The 20820-nt window shown below is 56.8% G+C and overlaps 1 protein-coding gene across 3 annotated transcripts; it reads left to right on the plus strand.

Moving 5' to 3' along the window:
- The first annotated feature begins 4371 nt into the window (after positions 1-4371).
- Positions 4372-20194, plus strand: ACVRL1 (activin A receptor like type 1). Of its 3 annotated transcripts, XM_049625494.1 has the most exons (10): positions 4372-5108; positions 10164-10232; positions 10790-11041; positions 11237-11451; positions 11715-11814; positions 12173-12319; positions 12586-12861; positions 13465-13662; positions 16525-16655; positions 17863-20194. In XM_049625494.1, the coding sequence occupies exons 2-10, from the start codon at positions 10169-10171 to the stop codon at positions 17995-17997; spliced, it is 1518 nt and encodes a 505-aa protein (XP_049481451.1). In that variant the 5' UTR covers positions 4372-5108; positions 10164-10168; the 3' UTR covers positions 17998-20194. The 3 variants fall into 3 exon arrangements, with proteins under 3 accessions (XP_049481451.1, XP_049481452.1, XP_049481450.1); XM_049625493.1 differs by lacking the exon at positions 4372-5108 and having other exon boundaries at positions 9924-10232; XM_049625495.1 differs by lacking the exons at positions 4372-5108; positions 13465-13662; positions 16525-16655; positions 17863-20194 and adding an exon at positions 12998-13456 and having other exon boundaries at positions 8985-10232.
- The last annotated feature ends 626 nt before the right edge of the window (positions 20195-20820 follow it).

A 20820-nucleotide genomic window follows, 5' to 3' on the forward strand; every position in this document is an offset into this window, starting at 1 on the left:
TCATAGAAACCGCAGGTAGAAAAGTGGTTGCCGGGGATGAGGGGAGGGAGACATTGGGAGAGGTTGGTAAAAGGGTACAACTTTCAGCTAGAAGATGAATGAGGTCTGAGGACCTAACGTACAATATGGTGACTACAGTTGATAATACCGTATTGCATAAAATTAGTGGAGAGTATGGAACTAAAGTTCTATTCACCAAAACAACAACAACAACAACAACAACAACAACAACAGATAACTATGAGGGGGTAATGGATGTGTTATTATTTTTTGAAAATTTATTTATTTTTATTTAATTTTTTTAATGTTTTATTTATTTTTGAGAGAGAGAGAGAATCCAAAGACAGGCTCCAGGCTCTGAGCTAGTGGTCAGCACAGAGCCCAACACGGGGCTCGAACCCACGAACAGCGAGATCATGCGCTGAGCCTCCCAAGTCGGACACTCAGCCGGCTGAGTCACCCAGGTGCCCCCTGATGTGTTATTTTGATGGGAAGAATCGTTGCACAATGTATACGTGTATGAAATCATTTTGATAAACACTTTAAATACCTTACAATTTGACTTGTCAATTATACCTCAATAAAATTGAGGAAAGATGGAGAGAGCTCAGTGCGAATGTATCATTTAGAGTTACCCAGTAAACATCAGAGAAGGGAGTAGTGGAGACTCTGGGAAGGGGGTCAGCCCCAGCAAGAGGGGCCGGGGGTGGGCACAGTTGCTTCTCGTTATCAAGTCCCTCTGCCAGGATCTCATTTCTTTATGTCACCCCGTGCTTATTTGGAATTTTTTGAATTTTTTTTTTTCCAGAATGGTGGCCTCATAGTTCAAAGTCATCTGCAGTGGCTATACATTCATCTGGATAACAAGCCCTCAGGTACCTATCAGTAGACGAGGCAACACATCCTACTCATCTTTGAGCAGGTGGGGAAGCAGAGGCCCCCGTCGCACAGCCAAGCCTCTGATCTCCTGACTTCTGGTTCACGCTCTTCTCCTCCCGCACAGCTCGGCCTCCCTCTAGCGCACAACTGGACATCTGTGTGGGTTTTAGAGCTGGTAGGGGACCCTCGCAGAGTGTTTGCTTTTATGCTGAGAACGTGGTAGAGGAGGAACAGTCCGCGCCTTGCCCAGGTTGTGGAGACAAAGGCTCGCGTGCACACTCCAAGTCCAAGTCTGGACTCTTTCCCCGCGGTGGTGGGGCCGGTTTTCTGGAAGGGTCAGAGCATTGAGGACGCAAGTGGGGAGGGGCAGTCCAGAGGTTGCCGGCCTGCCGAGGTGGAGGTGGTGCTGGAAGGCTTCCCAGCAGAGCCCAGGCTGCAGGACAACTGCCCCTGAGGCATTGTGTGGTCACCGCCTGATCTCAGACTGCTGCCCTGACATGCCAACCCTTTCTTAAGAGGTTCCATCCTGAGATGAGTCATCCTGACGGTTCAGGGATAGGCAAGGAGCGGATGAACCCATCTACGGGACATCCTGGAGGAGGTGGGAAGGAAAAGGAAGGTGACTCTGTCCCTCCGAGTCTGGCAATCTGGCCCCTGTCTGCCAGCCTCTTCCTGAGGTGCTGGGTAGGCCCTGGCTGCCCTCCCCTCCCCCAACTTTAACACCAGCCACATGGCGTTTTTTACCTGAGCTGTAATGACCGGGCCTTAGATCAGACCATTTTCTGAATCTCAGAGCCAAACAAGATAATATGAAGCTGGGCAGGAACTTTGGAAGTACCCGGTTTAAACCCCTCAGTGTACAGAGGAGGAAACTGAGGCCCAGAGAAGGCCCCTGGTTTACTGCTATTTTTAGGACAACATGGTGTTTCTGCTCAGAGCTGAAGGAGACCTAGAGAGATCACTTTTCCCTCCCACTCCAGGCAAAACTCGGGCTTCATCCAGCCCGCAAAGCTCAGACTCTCTTCTCCGTGTTGAATTGATGCACAGACTTCACAGGTATCTGGCCCTCTTCCCTGCTAAAGGAGACCCACAGTTCTTCCTCCTCAGGTAGTGTAACCCTGTTCTGCTGTTCCCATGTCTCTTACATTAGAAAGATTCCCTAGGTTGGCTCCTCTCGCTCTCCCTCTCTGCAATTTGAATGAAACAAAGCCCAGCTCATCCTCTGCTAATTCCACCCTCCCCCTCCCCCACCCCTTGCTTTTTCTTCCTACTCATCCCGGTGCAGAACTGGCTACATAATTTGTGGGGCCCAGTGCGAAATGAAAACGCGCGGGGGCCCTTTGTTCAAACATTACTAAGAATTTCAAGATGGCAACAGCAGAGCATTAAGCCAAGCGTGGGGTCCTATGTATCTGCACAGGTTGAATACCCACGAAGTTGGCCCTGCCTTCATGTCAAAAGCGATACATGAACTCAACACTAGTAGATGGTTCTGAAAGTGCAGGTTGTCCGATCTCCTGCCTGCCTGCTGGACTCCACGTCACCTGCCTTCCACAGGTGAGAATCTCCTTGAGATTCACCCCACATACCCTTCCTAGGATCTCCAGGCCTCTCTCTCTGCTTCACACACTATCGGGAAATCCTTCCAAATATCTAAATTCAGATCTCAGCCCTTTCAGCCTGTTTCCTCTTGTTCTGTCCTCACTGAATATGGGGAACAGCTGGTCCTTCTGAGTAATTAATTTTGTAGACTTGGACACAGTTTGTAATTCCTTTTCCCTTTCCTCATTGGGCCGATTCTCCAGGGCTTTCTCCAACTCTGTGTCCCTCGTCCGATGCCTTCCCCAGGTTTTCCGTGTGCTGTGGCATGGGTGGGTTCACAAGAAGCTCTAGTGAGCACCAGTCAGGGGCCAGAGGGCTCAGTGCTCTGGAGAGGTTGGGGGACTCTAGCACAGACTAGACAGCTCGTTCCCCATTGCCCCATTGGGCACCCGTCCTCCTCCTCCAAACTTGACCCCTTCCTAGATAACACCCCCCCCGCCCCGCCCCCATCCCCAGCGGCTCTCACCAGCGACTCAGCCCTAGCCATCTCACTGTTTCCGTCCCCGCTGAGTGTCTCAGACCGAATGCTTCCCTCAGGGAAGCCCCCATTTCCACCGCCCAGAACAGAAATCCAGGGGCTGGGATTGGCAGAAGTTTATCAGAAGCCAATGCAGGGCAGGGGCGGAGCGGGGGGGGGAGGGGGGGGCGGGGAGAGTGGGTGTGATAGATGGACACGAGGCCACGCTCCGAAGTGGCCGCTATAATCTGAAAGAGCAGATACCGTAATCCCATAGTACTTCCTATTGGCTGCAGGACTCAGCTCGGTCCTGACACTGAAATCTGGGTGTGCCTTGGCTCTGCAATTCACAATGCTCACAAGTTGTGAAGCAGCTGTGGGGTCGGGGCTGGGGAGGGTTTCAGCAGAGGAAGTGAGGTCAGTCAACAACCGATGTCGGTCGGAGCCTTGAGCTGATGTCTCCCCCAGCCTCTATTCCCAGCAAAGGCTGGGGTGGGAGCCCCCGGGGTGGGGTGGGGTGGGCGGGAGGGTCCCTGGCCAATTTTACACAATCTTCACAGAGGAAGGCACCTTAGAGGTCCGCTTCTGCTTCCAATACCTACTCTTTCCACCTTGGCCCCCAGGCTACTGTCTCCCCAGCCTTTTCATTTATTCATTGAACACTGTCACTGAGGGTCCACCCTGTGGCAGGCACAGCCAGCCAGCATTTTTTGCTGTGCACTGAGATAAGCATCATTTGCCTTCATTCTCACAACAACCCTATGAGGCTGGCACTGTTGACTGTGCCCATTTAGCAGATGGGGGAGTGAGGCACGGAGAGGTACGCAGCTAGCCTGGATTCCCAGACTGCAGGGTCTTTGTGGGTAACTAGGAGGCTAGAAATGAAGTCCTGCCTTCAGGGTGCTCACAGTGGTTGGAGCAAAGCAAGGCGATGACGTCAGTACTCTGAGCCTATGCGAGGGAATCAGGACAGAGAGCAAGTTTCTCTCTGGGGGAGAAGCCATTCTGCTCCCCTCTGCAACTCTTTGTCTGCCTTGTCCCATCAGTGCCCCCACGACAACGACGACGTAGGCTCCAGTCCCCATCTCCATTTGGTGGGGTGAGGGGCCTCCTGGAAGGGGGCAGTCGAAGGCAGTTCCCAGCCTCTCCTTCCAATTCTGGCCTGGCATTGTGGGGAGAGGAGTGCTTGTCACTGGGCTGTGCTGTGGCCGGAGGGCCTCACTCTTCCCACCGCTGACCCAGAGCAGCCCGAGCTGGGCCTCTTCACCCTGTGCTGAGCGAAGAGAGGCTGCGGAAGAGGGGAGTGAACAAGAGGGGTTGAAGGGGCCAGAGGGAGGAGGCTGAAGGATTCGGACCGAGTCGGGAGTCCTCGAGGGCGGGGGGTCGAGGGTGGAGAGGGCGGGGCCAAAATATTTCGGACCCTGCCAGCCCCAAACCCTGCCCTCGCTGCTCTGAGCCTAGTAGGCCGAGGACTAGGGGCCGAGGGTGGGTGAAGGACAGGTAAGTTACCTCCCCTTCCCCCTCTCCTCGCGGTTCTTCCCTCGGTGCCCCCCTTCCAGTCCCGATTCCAGGTCGCCCCCTCCGCGTCTCGGAGCGGGAGAGGGCGCCTCCCCGTCCATCGTCTCCGCTACCGGCCCTCAGACCGTGCCTCCCACCTCGGCTCTGGCCCCCCGCGGCTCCTGGCCTGGCCACCCCGCGAGACCCCCCGCGGCCCGAGTCCAAGGCCCGCCCCCTCGGGGAGGCGGATGTGGGAGGCTCGGGGCGGGGGCGCCGCCACGATCTCGGGGCGGGGGCGGCCGAGGCGGGCGAGGCGGGCGGTTACCCTCGGGGTCTGGGAGCCGCGCGGGGGAGGGTCCGGGTCCTGCGGCCCCAGAGAGGGGCGAGCGGGCGGCCCGTCGGCTAGCTGGGCAATAGGAAACGGTTTATTAGGAGGGAGTGGTGGAGCCGGGCCAGGCAGGAAGACGCTGGAATAAGAAACATTTTTTGCTCCAGCCCCTTTCCCAGTCCCGGGAGGCCGCCGCGCCGTCCGCGCCGAGCGAGCCCCGCCCGGGCCCCAGCGCCGTCCGGGGCCGCGGACGACCCGGGCCCGCCGTCCAGCGCTCGCCGTGCCACCGCGTCCGCCGCCGGGAGGGGAGGCGCCCGGCCCGCCGCCCGCAGGGCGGGTCCAGAGGTGAGTCCAGGTCCGCGGGCGGCCCGACCCCGAGCCCGAACGGGCCCTTCTCGGGGCGGATCCCAGAGGACGCCTCACAGAGGTCGCCGTAGGGTCAGTCCCAGCTCCCCACTAGGGCAAGCTGCCCCTGGCCTTCCCCGCACATCTGCCCACAACCCTGGAGCGGGCTGGGCCAAACCTGGGCTGGGAATCAGAAAACTTCTGGCTCCTGGGCCAGTCACTTCTCTGTCTCCTCTCCTCATCTGTAAAAGGGGCAGAAGGATTCCTGCTCTGCTTCACAGGGAAGGGGTCGCGTGTCCCTCCAGGCAGCTGCCTTGACCTGGGAGGGAGTGTCTACTTGCAACCGTGTTGAGCCTCCCCTTGAAGCCCACCTTTCCCAGGCCAGCCTTTGCGGTTCTTGCTTAAGGATAATTCCATCCTGCAGACCTCACCTCCAACCCTGCAGGGTCAGATAATCCCCATGCCATGGCCTTCCCTGGAGATCCAGGCTAGAGGGTTTCCCTTTCTCCCTGTAGGCTGGGACCCCAGATTTTCAGTCTGCCCTGGAGGCCAGTGCTGTTAAGCGCATCTCTGGGCTGCCCCCCCCCCCCCCGCCATTTCTTCTTGAAGGACAGGGGCATAGTGGACTATAGCACTGACTTTCTCTATTAGTGGCAGCTTCTGGCTGAGTCGGGGTCTGTCCTCTCTGATCCCTGACGGTCCCATTTGTCCTAGTGCCTGTCCTCTCATCTCATGGGGTTGTCAAAAAATAGATACCATTTATTTGAGTGCTCTTAGATGTACGCTTAGCTATATTTTTCTCATGGAATCCTGGCCACAGTTTAGCAGAAGAGGTTTATTACGCCCATCCTACTGAAAACTAAAGAGGTTCAGACCTGAGTCGCTTGTCCAAAGCTCCGTGGATGGTGTAAATGGTGCTGTTGGGTTTTTGGTAACATTTGTTAAATGCTCACTGTGTGCCACTTAGTACTCGGCTGAATAATTCTACTACATGATACCTATGAAATGAACACTTGTTATTTTCATTTTTTTGTAGGGAAGCCTAAGCCTCAGAAAGTTTAAGTAACTTGCCCCAAACTTCATAGTTCTAAGTGGGAGAGGCAGGATTTGAACCCAGGTCTGCCTGATCCTGACCCTGGTGCTGTACTGTGCTGCCTGTGGTTTCTGTCTGAGACCCTAAAATCCAGGTGATGCTACATCACGCTGCGGTGAAGGGCCAGTGAAATGATGCAGATGAAAGTGTTTTGTGTACGGTAAGGGGCAGCCTGGTATGAGTAGCTCAGCCCTCTGCTGTGTGGGTAAGACCTGTTGATTTGCAGAGTGAGGCTCTTCCAGCCCTGTTACAATTGTCGCTGTGCGGAGCCAGTCCTGCCGCTGAGAAACAGATCGATAACCACCTTCTGAGCGCACCCCTTCTCTGGTTCTCCAACTTAAGACTAAGCCTGCAGCAAGCAGATGATTTCTGTCTTGCCATCTAAACAAACCCTCATCGGGCACCCAGTGGTAACAACAGCAGCGTGCAAAATGTTCCTGTCCTCAAGATGATCGGGACACCCGTGGTGATGATGAGCAAGAAACTTAACATCCCTGAACCTCAGTTTCCCCACTGGATCATTGTGAGGGTTAAATTAGATTAACCATCAAAGTTGAGTACTTAGCAGCACTCAGAGAAGATTAGTTCTTATTATTAAAGATTTCACAGTGGGCAGTTAATGTTTGAAGTTAGTTTGGCATTTGTGATTTCTGGCCAACAACAGTGATGCTTCTGTCAGCAGGAGATCTTTCAGGAAGTTTTGCTTTGAAGTGAAGGGAGGGGCGCCTGGGTGGCCTAGTGGGTTGGGCATCGGACTTCGGCTGGGGTCACGATCTCATGGTTCGTGAGTTCAAGCCCCATGTCGGGCTCTGTGCTGACAGCTCGGAGCGTGGAGTCTACTTCAGATCCTGTGTCTCCCTCTCTTTCTGTCCCTCCTCCCTTTGTGCTCTCTCTCTCTCTCTCAAAAATAAAAAAATTAAAAAAAAAAAAGAAGTGAAGGGATACTACGAGTCCCCAGGAGTCTGTCTGTGCTAGAGTCAGGTCTCTGGGCAATCAGGGTCATTCTGAGTTTGGACTGGCAGGACTCAGCACTCTCTGTACTTAGCTTTGTGCCGGGCCCAGTTAAAAGCTAGAGAGTCACAGGGTGGCTCATTCAGTTGAGCGTCCAACTCTTGATTTCGGCCCAGGCTGTGCTCCCAGGGTTGTGGAATCGAGCCCCGTGTCCTGCTCCACGCTGAGTGTGGAGCCTGCTGAAGATTCTTTTTCTCCCTCTGCCCCTCTGCCCTGCTTGTGCTCTGTCTCTAACATAAAAGAAAAGAAAAAATTAAAAGGAGGCGTTAAAGAAACAAAAAACAAAACAAAAGCTAGAGAGTCACAATTTTACTCCACTACATTCCCAGGATAAGACCAGAAGCGGAGTCTGCAAATGTTGTCAGGCCCTCCCTGTACCATTGTTGAGCCTGGGAGGCTTGAGAACAAAGCCCTCACTCCACCCTCCCTCTGCAGCGTCTCCAAGTCCCTGGCTTTGAGGTTTCACTAGTCTGTCCCTTCTCTAGTTGGTGGGGGGGGAGTGCCTGGTGGGACTGAGAGTCCCTGTCCTCTGCACCCTGCTCCCACTCACCCAGCAGGGCCCTCCCTGCACAGAGAAATGAAAACACATACAGCAGGTTTAGCACTGTGTAGGACACATTTCTCAAGGGGTAGACCCATGCAAACGGGTCAGAATTACCTGGAGACGTTTTAAAATGCAAGTTTCTTGCTGGTCCCGGGATGGACTGAATCAGAATTTGGAGTGTGGGTGTGACCAAAGAATGTGCACTTCCAGGGGATCCTGATGCATAATCAAGTAGGTAAGAGGGTACCGTGGGGCATTGTCAGAGAAGTGGAAGCTTCTGGAGAGGAGATTTTATCCTGATCGCTATCCACCCTTTCCTTCCTGCCCCGTACCTTGTCCTTAGCTGCTTTTTGGGCAAGAAAAGGCTTCCACAGATGGCTTCCCACCCCTGCCCCAGTGGGTAAATTCAGCTTGTCTGGGGGTCCTTCTCCAGCCACCGGTCCCCCTGCAGAGTGCTTGCCAGAGTCATCACTGCCTGCCGGGAGGGGCGAGAGACAGGAGGTCAGGCAGAGGCTGGGGACACAGCTGCAGCAGCCCAGGGCTCCGTTTCCTCCCCCAGCCCTGGGCCTCTGGGGCAGAGGAAGCCCAGGCAGGAAGGCTAGAGCTGCCACCAGCCAGAGAGGCCCATGAACCCCCCGTCCCTCCTTTCCCCCCCCCACCCCCCGCCCCAGCCATCCTGCCCTGGGAGCCTCAGTACCATGGATCTTCATTTGGTACCATTCTTAGACTATGGCCCTTCTGAAGCCCATGTGGCCATACATCCAGCCCTGCCAGCCTCACTGTGTTATGCCAAAAGACCCCCTCCGCCCCAGTCCCCCCCCCCCCGCCCGCCCCAGCCTGGTGGTAGCTGCTCCTGGGGACTGGAACCCCAGGCACACACCTGCACACTCTCCACCACTCAGGAAGTCCTTCTTGCTGTCTGACCTCAGTCCTTCCTGCTGCAGCATCCATCCTTCTCTTCTAGTTCTAAGCCTTTGAGAAATGAAGAAGGAGGTGGCTTCTGAAGCACAAGTTGGTTTGGGACCTGAGTTGGGGACTATCCTAGATCAGAATTACTTCCTTTTTTTTTTTAAATATTTTTAACATTTATTCATTTTTGCGTGTGAGAGAAACAGAGTGTGAGTGGGGGAGGGGCAGAGAGAGAGAGAGGGAGACACAGAATCGGAAGCAGGCTCCAGGCTCCGAGCTGTCAGCACAGAGCCCAGTGAGGGGCTTGAACTCATGGACCGCGAGATCATGACCTGAGCTGAAGTCGGACACTTAACCGACTGAGCCACCCAGGCGCCCCAATCAGAATTACTTCCTTAACATTCTCTACCAAACTTCTGGAAAAGTTCAACCTTAACTGGCCGTGGAAGGTCAAACATTCAGTGTCTAAGTATGTTTCACTTCCCCTCCCACGTCAATGGCCCTACCCCCACCCTTTCCCAGGACAGCAAGGAGAGAGGAGGAAGGCGGCCAGGGAATGGCTCAGAGAGGGCATCTTATGCTCTGGTGAGATTGTAGACAGGTTTCCTCATACCTGGCCTGAGCCATCGCTGTCCAAGTTTGTATGGTTGTTACTGCCCTGAGGGCTCAGACCTCGGCTGTCGCCTGGATTGGGAGACAGAGTGGGGAAAGCACTGGACTGGGAGTCTGGACACTTGGGTCGCACTCCTGGTGCTGCCACTGAGTCCTGTCTGACCTTGGACAAGTCTCCTGCCCTGTCTGAGGCCTAATCTCCATCTTCTCTAAAATAAGGAGCTGGGTTTTGTGGTTCACAAGGTATCCCCCTAGAATTCTGTCACGGGGTGTCCTAGCCCCGTGTGGCTCCTCCAGACCTTGTAGCCACCCCAGCCTGCCCTGAGAATAGCCCTGAGCTCCCTCCCTGCTGTGCGTGACTCCTGCCTGTTCTATCCAGACCCCAATCTAAACAATCTTGATTCCTGTTCCCAGTTTGGCGGGACGCTGAATGGCAGGAAGTGAAGACAGGAGCCTGTTTATGTTTGAGGCAGCCAGGGCTAGGGGGATGGTGGCACCGGGAAAGGGGTGGGTAAGAGGCAGAGGACAGGAGTGGGGGGTACTGCTAAAAACACTCTCCTTCCACCCTGGCCCTGTGCCCTCTGTGCCCTCCCATCTGAACTCAGGAGCAGGGGTAAATAGCTAGGAGTCCCCCAAGCTCTCTGTCACTTAAATATGGCTCTCTACCCTTTACCCCTAACAGAATGGTTTCCATGGGGAAGTGAACCAGGACTTCCCCTGCAGGCCCCGCCCCAAAGCCAGACACAGGGAGTAGGGAGGAGGCCTCCCTGTGCCCCCCCCAAACTCCCAGTGATTTCCTCTAGGTGGGAGGGACCCACAGTTAGTGGCTGAGAACACCAAGGGGATCACATTTCATAGATGTTGCTGTACCCCCTCTCTTCTCCAGGGACCATGACCTTGGACTCCCTCAGGAGAGGCTTTCTGATGCTACTGATGGCCTTGGGCTTGACCCAGGGTAAGTACTAGGGAAGCAGGTAGGGGACAGGGTCCTGGATAGAGAAAGGTCTGGCTAGGTTCAGCTCTTGCTGGGGCTGAATTTGAGGAGCTGGGGAGAGGGGGGCACCTAGGAGCTTGGCTGGAGAGTGGGAGGCAGGCTCAGTTAGACTAAATGCCCAGCTACCCCAACCCTTCTTTGCTGTCCTCCTGATCCAAACCCACAGGTTGGTGCTCTACCGGCCTCCACGGTGAGAACCTCCACCTGGGGGTGCAGAGCATGAGGACATTGGCAGGGGGCACCTGGGAGACCCCTCAGAGTTGGGGCTGGGGCCAGGGCTGGGCCTAGAACTGGGAGGGAAGGTCTTAGGATCAGGGAGGGGACAGAAGCCTGGTTCTCCTAGTGTCTGGGGGGTCAGGTTCTGGAGGGGAGGATAATCTAAGGATGGGACTGAAGGACCAAGGTCTCAGCGGGTGTGTTTGAGAGGTCAGAAGGGAGGGGCAGTGGGACAGGCATGGCTGTTAGGCTCTGCCTAGGAGTTGGGCCCAGAGTGGCTGAGCCTCCGCTGTGTCTCGCAGGAGACCCTGTGAAGCCCTCCCGGGGCCCACTGGTGACCTGCACATGTGAGAGTCCAACCTGCAGGGGGCCCACCTGCCAGGGGGCCTGGTGCATAGTAGTGCTGGTGCGGGAGGAGGGCGGACAACCCCAGGAGCATCGGGGCTGTGGGAGCCTGCACGAGGAGCTATGCAAGGGGCGTCCCACCGAGTTCGTCAACCACTACTGCTGCTACAGCCCCCTGTGCAACCACAACGTGTCTCTGGCGCTGAAGAGTACGTGCGGCCACCCCAGCAACCCCTCCCTGTCTTCTTAGTCCCTGTCCTCCCTGCCCAGCTTCCAGCTCCTGCTCTGGCCAGGAGGGTGGGGGAGGAAGGACCCTGGGATATACCTGGCAGAGTGGCCAAATGGGGGGGGAATCTGGCTTGGTGGAAGCTGGGCCTCAGTGTCCTCTCTGCCCCCTCCACCAGCCACCCCGACTCCTCCAGAACAGCCGAAAGTAGACGGCCAGCTGCCTCTGATCCTGGGCCCTGTGCTGGCCTTATTGGTCCTGGTGGCCCTGGCTGCCCTGGGCCTGTGGCATGTCCGGCGGCGGAGGCGGGAGAAGAAGAGGGGTCTGCACAGCGAGCTGGGCGAGTCTAGCCTCATCCTGAAGGCGTCGGAGCAGGGGGACAGCATGCTGGGGGTACAAGCCTGGGGGTGCCTGGGACCCCGGGGGTGGGGGTTGGGTAGATGAGAGCCAGAGAATCAGATAGGAGCCAGACAGGAGCTGAGAAAGACTCAGTCACAGACACCCAGAGATCTGAGTCAGGGTGGGGGGTGGGGGGGAGATGCCGCTGGGCAAGGGAGGAGCCTGTAGGGACACAGCAGCGGGGGCCCAGCTTAAGGAGGAAGAAATGGGCTGGGCCAGGTGGGGGCAGCCTCTCAGTGGCCTCTCTGTACCCCCAGGATCTCCTGGACAGTGACTGCACCACGGGCAGTGGCTCAGGACTGCCCTTCCTGGTGCAGAGGACAGTGGCGCGGCAGGTGGCCCTGGTGGAGTGTGTAGGTGAGCAGTGGGTGAGCCTGGGCGATTGGACCAAGGGCTCCCATGAGCGCACAGGAGTGAGCAAGCTCTTGGCCTCTGAGTCTGGACCTCTGAGGCAGGACCAGGCCTGGGTCCAAATGGGAATTCTGCTGGGCAGGGAGTGGCTTGGAGATGGTTCAGGGCTAGATCCTTTTGTAGGTGCTGGCAGGAACAAGGCTAACGAGGGTGGGCCCGGATTAAGTTAAACATAAACATTAGAGGTTCTGCAATTGGGGTCAGTGCAGAATGAAGATGGGGGGCTCTTCTGGGGATTCCCATGCCCAGGGGCTGTGTGCGCACAGTATATGACCCTCTCCCACCCCTCTGGCCATCGGATCAGGAAAGGGTCGCTACGGCGAGGTGTGGCGCGGCCTGTGGCATGGTGAGAGCGTGGCCATCAAGATCTTCTCTTCAAGGGATGAACAGTCCTGGTTCCGGGAGACAGAGATCTACAATACGGTGCTGCTCAGACACGACAACATTCTAGGCAAGCGGGGAATGCTAAGCCAGGCCGGGGTTCTCAGCACCCCCCCCCACCACTCCAGGCTGGAGTCCCCGGGCCTCAGGACAACCGACCTAGTCCTGAAGGACTCCCGTCAGCCCTCAGCCGCAACTGCTGACCCCAGCTTCATCTCTGACCTAAGCCAGACCTGCCTCCACCCCAGCCCCAGCCCCAGCTTTGCCCTGACCCGATCAGTCCGGCCTCCCTTATCCCTAGCCCCTTGCCTGAGCCACCCGACCCTCTGCCCACAGGCTTTATCGCCTCGGACATGACTTCCCGCAATTCGAGCACGCAGCTGTGGCTCATCACGCACTACCACGAGCATGGGTCACTCTATGACTTTCTGCAGAGGCAGACGCTGGAGCCCCAGCTGGCCCTGAGGCTGGCTGTATCGGCTGCCTGCGGCCTGGCACACTTGCACGTGGAGATCTTCGGCACTCAGGGCAAACCGGCCATCGCCCACCGGGATCTCAAAAGCCGCAACGTGTTGGTCAAGAGCAACCTCCAGTGCTGCATTGCCGACCTGGGTGAGCTGCCCGGGTAGGGCGGGCCCTTCGCGGGGCGCGGGGTTGGAGCACCCTCCCCCTCACTAGGTTCTCTGCCTTTGCCTGTTCCCGAGTGTGGCGACGACTCAACTACTGATGGGCGCTTTAATCCCTCCAGGCATGTGTGTTGTCTCATTTCACCTGTGCGAGAGCCCCACAAGCTGCCTTGACGCTTTGCAAGCCCAGACTCCTTCCGGCATACCGCTCTGGCTCCAGGAGTTGGGAGAAAGGGGCAGGGCTCCAGGAACCTGGGTTCTCATCCTGGCTTCACTGACTGCATGGCTCCCCTCACTGGGCCTTGGGGTTCTGCTCTGCGAAACGGGCATAATTACACCTGCCTTGCCTACTCACGTCTCTCTGGGTCCTTGGGCACCTAGGAGAGCTACACGAGCAGAATATAACCGGGGCAGGTGGTTCTCCCGGTAGCTGCTGTCTCCCAGCCCACCGCAGGGCAGGTCTCCATTCGCCCACTACTCTATGTCTCACCATCTCTCTCCATCCCCACCTTGCCCCCCGCACCCCAACCTCCGGGGCCACTCTGTGGGCTTGGGCGAGCGGCAGGAGTGACAGGCCTGGTACCCACAGGCCTGGCTGTGATGCACTCCCAGGGTAGTGATTACCTGGACATCGGAAACAACCCACGAGTGGGCACCAAGCGGTACATGGCCCCCGAGGTGCTGGAAGAGCAGATCCGCACTGACTGCTTCGAGTCCTACAAGTGGACAGACATCTGGGCCTTTGGCCTGGTGCTGTGGGAGATCGCCCGTCGGACCATTGTCAATGGTGAGGGCCCACCCCGCACAGGGTGGAGAAAGAGGGATGGGGCAGGTGGATAGACAAGCAGACAGGCAGGAGACAGGGGCTTCCTGCCATTGCTGGTGCCCGTGGCATGAGGGTCGTGTTGAGTGACCGTTTAAGGTGTGGCTCTGCAGATCTATGAGTCTGGCTGTGAAATCTTGGATAAGTGATAGCAGCTAACTTTTATTGAGCTTAAATATGTGCCACGTGCCTTGCTATATGCACGGATGATCTTTAATCATCGTGTGTTGGCAGGAGGTAGTATCACTTAGCGGTTAAGGGCATGGGCTGGGAATCAGACTGCCTGGGTTCAGTTCCTGATTATGACCATGGGCAGGTTACTTAACCTCTCTGTGCCTCCATTTCATTTGGAGATGAGAATAAAAATAGTTTCTAGTATTGGCGCCCGGGTGGCTCAGTCAGTTAGGCGCCCGACTTTTGTTTTCGGCTCAGGTCATGATCTCACGGTTCATGAGTTCAAGCCCCGAGCCGGGCTCTGTGCCCTGCTTGGGAGTCTCTCTCTCTCTGCCCCTCCCCCTGCTCACGTACTCTTTCTCTCTCTAAATAAGTAAACATTAAAACAATTTTTTTAATAGTTTCTAATTGAGATAATCCTAGGACAGTATCTGGAGGTATTCTGGGGCTCAGTAAATATTAGCAGCAATTTATTGTAATAACGAATACCTGACGTGGTATCATCCCCATTTCACAGATGAGGGTACTGAGGTACAGAATCTCAGCTGGCTAGAGGCAGCATCGGGTTCTGAAACCAGGCCAATATGACTCTGGCGCTAGTGCTCTTTATCACTGGGCTACTTAAACCTCTTTGGTCCTTGGTTTCTTTGCTATAAAAATGCAGGATATAATAGTGTCTGCACTGCCTGCTTATTGCTGCCTCATTATCACACATGGGCGCCTTTGGAGGGGCTAGGAACAGTTGGAGGGACCTCAGCCTTGCTGGGGCAGACCTGTGGCTGGTGCCCTGCAGCCCTGGACCAGGTGGGGAGGCTTGTCAGTCTTTGTGGAGGCTGTCTGCGGGGAGGGATTGCTGGAGGTCGTGACAGGTTGGGGCCAACCTCAGGATATAACTTGAGCTCCGTTCCTTGGGGACAGGGACATTCTCATTTCCTGAGCATCCGCTAGGAGCCAGCCCCATGCCAGCCTTCTTTTACCCTCAGCGCTGACTGGTAGAGAGAGGCCAGAGTGTAGCCAGTCCCTCTGGGAGACTCTGGAGGGGCTCAGATTCCTGCCCCTTCAGACGTACACTCCCAGAGTAGGCTCTGAACACTAGGGTTGGGGAAGGGGGCACCTGGAAGGAGCCGAGACCCCCTGGGCCAGGCTGCAGGCAGGACGAGAAGGCTGGACCGGCCAGGGCCGCAAGGGAGGCTGACCGCAGGCTCCTGGGGCGGAGGGAAGCTCTGTCAGCCCCACACAGATTCGTGGCGCATTATAAACACTGTAATCTGGTGTCAGCCCCGGCACTGATTAAAGGCCCATTAGACACGCTCAGGCCTCTGCGCAGCACTGATTAGGGCTCGAGAGGCGCAGGGGCCAGCCTGGAAGCCCGCCACGGGGAGAACAGCTGGCGCGGGCCCTCCTGAGGTTGCGGCTGTGTGGCCACGGCCCCCAGCCTCAGGCTGGGAAGCAGGGGGGCCCGGGGCGCCTTGTCTAGGTCCGGCCTCTTCTGCCTGCGCTGTCTGCAGCTCCACAGGCATCATTTTCAGAAGGCTCCTCCTCAGGGACAGTGAGGAGAGGTAGTACTGCCCGCTAAGGGGTCAGCGAGGCCTGTGCCATGTCTGAGAGTGGGTGGGTGTTACTTGGAGCCGGGTGAAGATCCCTTTCTCCTTGTGCCACGTCCCTCCGCACCCCGCAGCAGGCCAGCTTCTCTCTCTTAAGTATAGCTTGGAGGTCAAGAGCACAGGCTTTGGTTAGACTTCCTGGGCTTGAATCTTAGCTCGGTCACTCACTGCCGGTGTGATCTCAGACAAGTGTCTTAACCTCTCTGGCCTCAATTACATCGTTCGTAAAGTGGAGCTAATAGCATGACTTACTCAGAGGGTTGTTGTGAAGATTTAATGCAGCGCAGTTAGGACCGGGCCTGGCACAGGGAACGTGCCCAGTAAACGTTTTTATCGGGCATCTGTGATGGTTGGGGCCTGGGAGCAGTGCCCAGACCCCGGGCAGGAGGCAGCCACGGAAAGACTGAAACAAGGTCTGGCCTGGCAATCCAATGAGACGAGTTCAAGTCTTTTTCTTTTTAAAATACTTTTATATAGTTTATGTATTTATTTTGAGAGAGAGGGCAAACATGAGCGGGGGAGGGGCAGAGAGCGAGAGGGATAGAGAGACCGTCTCAAGCAGGCTCCACACTGTCTGCGTGAAGCCTGATTCGGGGGCTGGAACTCACAAACCATGAGATTGTGACCCGAGCCGATTTCAGACACTTAACTGAGTGAGCCACCCAGGTGCCCCAAGGTGAGTTTAAATCTTGACTCTACCCTTACTAGCTGTGTCACCTGGGGCTCAACGCCTCTGAGCATCGGTTTCTTCATCTGTAAAATAGGGGTAATGATAATACCCATCGCGTTGGATTGTTGTGAAGGCTAACAAAAGGAAGCATTGAAGTGTTTATAGCACAATGCCTGGCACATGGCGAGTGCAAAATTAGCAGTAATTATCATTATTGGTGCACGTATCGATTATGTCATAGCATCCCTCTCAGGGGTAGCATGGGTCAGACATCTGGTTTTCCGGACCGTGGAACAGAAGATGGGCAAGCCTCTCCTCGGGGTGGCGTGGGGCCTTCTTGGGGTGCCGAGTGACTGTCCCCCCCCCCCCCATCCTCAGGCATCGTGGAGGACTACAGGCCACCCTTCTATGACGTGGTGCCCAATGATCCCAGCTTTGAGGACATGAAGAAGGTGGTGTGTGTTGATCAGCAGACCCCCACCATCCCCAACCGGCTGACCGCAGACCCGGTGAGGCTTCCCCAGGGGCTGGGATGGCATGGGGCGGTGGCTCACAGCTAGGACTTTTGGCCCCGGGAACTTGTGCCTGAGGTCTCTGTTCACCTGGATCGATTCTGGAGGGTGGATTCCAGGGTCTGTCCGGGGGGTACTCTGACCTCCCACATCCGTGGCCTGTGGACCCCTGAAATGTTGGATTTTCAGAACCCTCCATTTTGCCTGAAAAGGCAGAGTCTCTCTGCCACATTTCTTGCTGTGGAGTTTTTGTTGTTGCTGTTTGTTTTCGTTTTTTTCTCTAAACACTCCACATACATATATAAGACACAGGCACATGTGTATGTAAACACATACAGGCATGCACATGCTTCTACATAAACATATACTCACAGATACATATGCATGCACATATATGCCAGACGGTTGGCCCTGTGAAGACAAAGAACATGTCTCCTTCGCTGCCTTGTATCTCAGCTATCTATCACAGTGCCTGGCTCAGAACGCCCAACAAATGTTTATTGAAGGAATGAATATGCATGTATATACATACATGTACATAGACACGTGTTTCTGCACAACATGCGTATCCATAAAAAGCCACGCATAGGCAGTGCTGTGCACACACACATCACATACACTCCCTGTCGGGAACCAGCTTGAGTTCTGAGGCAGAGGTGCTGCTCGTTCAGTCTCAGACCACTCAGCTTCCTGGGATGGGCTCCTCCTGGACCCTCCTCCAGTATCCACGGGGCCCTGCCAGGGAGTCCCTCTCTCCGCACTGGAGTCCAGCCGCACGGGGCACGTGGAGGCTCTGAGGCTCGCACGTCTCCCCTTCCTCGGATCTTGGCGGAGGTGGGGGGTGGGTGGGAGTAAGGTGTTCCCCAGACACTCTTCACCGAAGGGGGCCTGAGTGCCCCCGAAGGGCTGAGTTACAGCTCTCTTTCTGTCCCGCCTGCCACCTTCCACCCCGCGTCACTCCGCTGTCTTCCCCTTCCATCTTTCGTCTTTCTCCTCTCCTGCCCTCCGTTCCCTTTCTTACCACTCTGTCTTTCCTCTGCCCTTCCTCGATGCTCTTATTTCCCCCATCCGGTCCTTTCTGTACCGCTTAATGTCCCCCCATTTGGGCGCTGCCCCCTTTCACCACCTCCTTTTCATCTTCCCTGATCTGTGTCTCTGATTCCTCCCCTCTGCCTCTCCCTGCCCCCCCACCCCCACCCCACAGGTCCTCTCAGGCCTGGCTCAGATGATGCGGGAGTGCTGGTACCCCAACCCTTCTGCCCGCCTCACGGCTCTGCGGATCAAGAAGACACTACAGAAACTCAGCAACGGTCTCGAGGAGCCCAAAGTGATTCGCTAGCCACAGTCCTGAAGCCTGACTCCCCTGTACCTGCAGTGCGTGTGGGGTGGATGGCAGACGGTGGGTGCCCTGTCTGGGTAGAGGTGGCGTGAGTACGCGTGCTGGGGAGGAGGGTGCCCCTCTCTGGGCCGCTGTGCCCGCCTGCCGGCTCATCCAGCCAAAAATACAGCTGGGCTGAAACCGGATCCCCCGCCGTCTGGCCCGCGCAGAGCAGCAGGCTCCCTGACGCCTGGCTCTCTCCCCACCCTCACGCCCTGGGGCGCAGCCCCTACTACCCCCAGGATAGGATGCAAAAGAGGCCCCAGAGCCAGGGTGGCCAGGCCAGGGAATCCCAGTCCCCGGGCCCGGAGCCTAGGCCTGCACTTTACCCCCTGCCCTCAGTTAACCCCATTGCCCCACCAGACCTGCCCGGGTGACACAGGGCCTTGTCCAGCCTTCAGTAGACATCCTGCCCTGCCAGGTCTCAGCCTCTGGCACAAGCCCAACAGACACCCAGGGCCCGTCATTTTCTCTGTGTGGGTTTCTATCTCAGCTCTATGAGGCCTGGGGCCTCTGTCTCCGGGACAAGACCCCACCAGCTGAGCACCAGCCGCCAACCATCTGGGAGAGCTGGGGCCCCGGATCCTGGGCCCCTCCCCCACCTCCATCCTAGCTGCCTTATTAGGGCGTTCCACCCAGGGAGTCCTGCTGCAGGTGTGGCAGGGTCAGAGGACAGTGCAGAGGTAGCAGGTCAGACGGGTGAGGCCCAGGACTTTCGGACTAACTGAAAGCTTGGCTTTCAAAAGCCCAGCACAGCTGGGGAAAGACTCAGCTGGGAGTCGGGAGACCCAGGTTCTGGTCCTAGGTAATTGCTCTACGTGACAAGAATGAGGCCTTCACTGTCCCAGGACCTTCACTGTCCCACAGTCCTGATGTCCTGTGAGGTTTCTTTGAAATTTCAGCCGGTGTCAGAGCTCAGTTCATCAGTCCCTTCTGCTCCTTTTGCCCCCCAGCCCCTGGCAATTTGCTTCCAGATGGGGATTTGAAAAGAACTTTATCTGAGGCCAGGAGTGCCTGAAGGGCCTCCTAGACTAATTCTACAAGCTCCAGTTCCTGCCTTAAACCAGCCGCCATCCTTGGGCCCAGACAACCCTGGGCCTTTGGGCAGGCAAGCTGGCCGCTCACCCCACTCTGTGGCTTAGCCTTCTCTGTCCAGGACTGAGAAGGGCTGAGGGCCGGCTTCCTGCAGGGCCTCCGAGGCTCAGAAGAAATTTGGCTCCAGCCAGCAAGCCTGCAGCACCCAGGTTCCTGCTCTCCACTGGTCCCTGGCCCAGGCCCACAGTCTTGGCCAGACCCCAGACCGTGTGTGTCTAAGAAGAACCTGATGGCTGTGGAGAAACACGTGGAATGTTCAGCATTTGGCAACGTCAAGGGTGTATGTCCATGTGATGGAGAGGTTACCCCAAAGCCTGGGCTGGTGGATGGGAGGTAGAGCCTCAGGTTTGTGGGGTGGGAGGGCTCAGGCTAGGGATGAGGACAGTCCCAAGCTCGGAAGACCTGGCCTCTCAGCCCTTGGGGCAGGGAAGGACCCACCATTCTCCACAGGAGGTGACAAAAACACAGCCTCCTTCCCTCCTGCTGCAAAAGACCCAGCACCCCCCCCCCCCCCGGTCTGCCCCCACCCAGGGGCGGCTTGCGTGCACCGTGGCATTTTCCCAGGCCTGGCTCCCTGAGTTGTGCAAGGCCCGAAGGAGAACCAGGAAGTGAAACTGGTGAAAACAGAAAGTGAGAGGGACCTGTCAGGTTCTCAGATGATCACAGGGCAGTTTACTTCCCGGCAATTTTGCGTCTTCTGGTTACTGGAACCCGCTCAGCCCAGGAGTCAGTCCTCCCCATGACAGATTTTATCTCTGCTGGATTTGGGAGCAAAGAGGCTCCTCCTGGGACTCCAAAGGCCGCAGCTCTCCAGAGGCTGGAAAATGCCTGAGGGGGTGAAGGTCTGAGGCGGGAAGTGGAGTGACAGGGGCCGGCTTAACGGCCAGTGGTCAGGGATGGAAAGAGGCTTTGGTGAGAGCAGAGCACCGGTGCTTCCGTCTGAGTGCAGGAAGGTGTGCCAGAGCCCAAATTACAGCCTCTTACCTGGAGATCCTGCTTGTGGGAGCACTCAGCTCGTGCTCAGCACACAGTAGATCCTCAATAAACCATGGTCCAATCTCGAGCTCCTACTGAGTTTTGCTAAGCTGGTTCCTCTGCAGTGGCTCGTCGCAGAGGGAACCAGAAGGGACAGGGAAGGAGAGGGTCCCTGAGTATCATGCCCGGTCTTTGCCCTTCACGCACAAGTCACAAGTTCGCGCAGGATCATTTCCCCCCACGCCCGCCCGCGGCCCAAATCTCAGTTCTGCCCCTGAGCAGACACATCGAGGCGTCCGCCACATCGCCCTCTGCTGGCCAAAGGCTGCCGGGCGGCCGCCGCCCGCCCCGCCCCGCCCCGCCCCGCCCCGCCCCTGCGCAGGCACCCGTGGGCCCTTCCCCGGGCTGGACCGCCTTCTGTGCGTCCGGCGTGCACGTGCGTGAGCTGCGCCGGGTCTCAGTCTTCAGGGACTGTCCCCCGAAAACCTAGGAAGGCGCTCTTTTGTGTCCTCACTCAGAGTCAGCTTGGACCCGTCTGCCTCGATTTTTCTCTGTTCTCAAGTCCCTCCCCCCCAAATGGGGCCCCCACCTTGCCGGGAGTCGGCCCTCACCCCTGGACTGGTAAGGACCTCACCATCCTCGAAGACCCATCTTGGCGTCCTGGGCTTGGAAAACACCTCCCACCACCCCCAACCCCGGGACAGTGGGGGCAAG

This window comes from Panthera uncia, chromosome B4 (genome assembly GCF_023721935.1).
Source record: "Panthera uncia isolate 11264 chromosome B4, Puncia_PCG_1.0, whole genome shotgun sequence".
Classification (NCBI taxonomy): Eukaryota; Metazoa; Chordata; class Mammalia; order Carnivora; family Felidae; genus Panthera; species Panthera uncia.

What these genes read in the sequence shown, in the direction of transcription:
- ACVRL1 (XM_049625493.1), top strand. Translation starts at nt 10,136, where the DNA reads ATGTTGCTGTACCCCCTCTCTTCTCCAGGGACCATGACCTTGGACTCC. An exon ending in GGCCTTGGGCTTGACCCAGG is followed by an intron (nt 10,233 to 10,789) that starts GTAAGTACTAGG and finishes TGTGTCTCGCAG; the next exon opens with GAGACCCTGTGAAGCCCTCC. An exon ending in CGTGTCTCTGGCGCTGAAGA is followed by an intron (nt 11,042 to 11,236) that starts GTACGTGCGGCC and finishes CCCCTCCACCAG; the next exon opens with CCACCCCGACTCCTCCAGAA.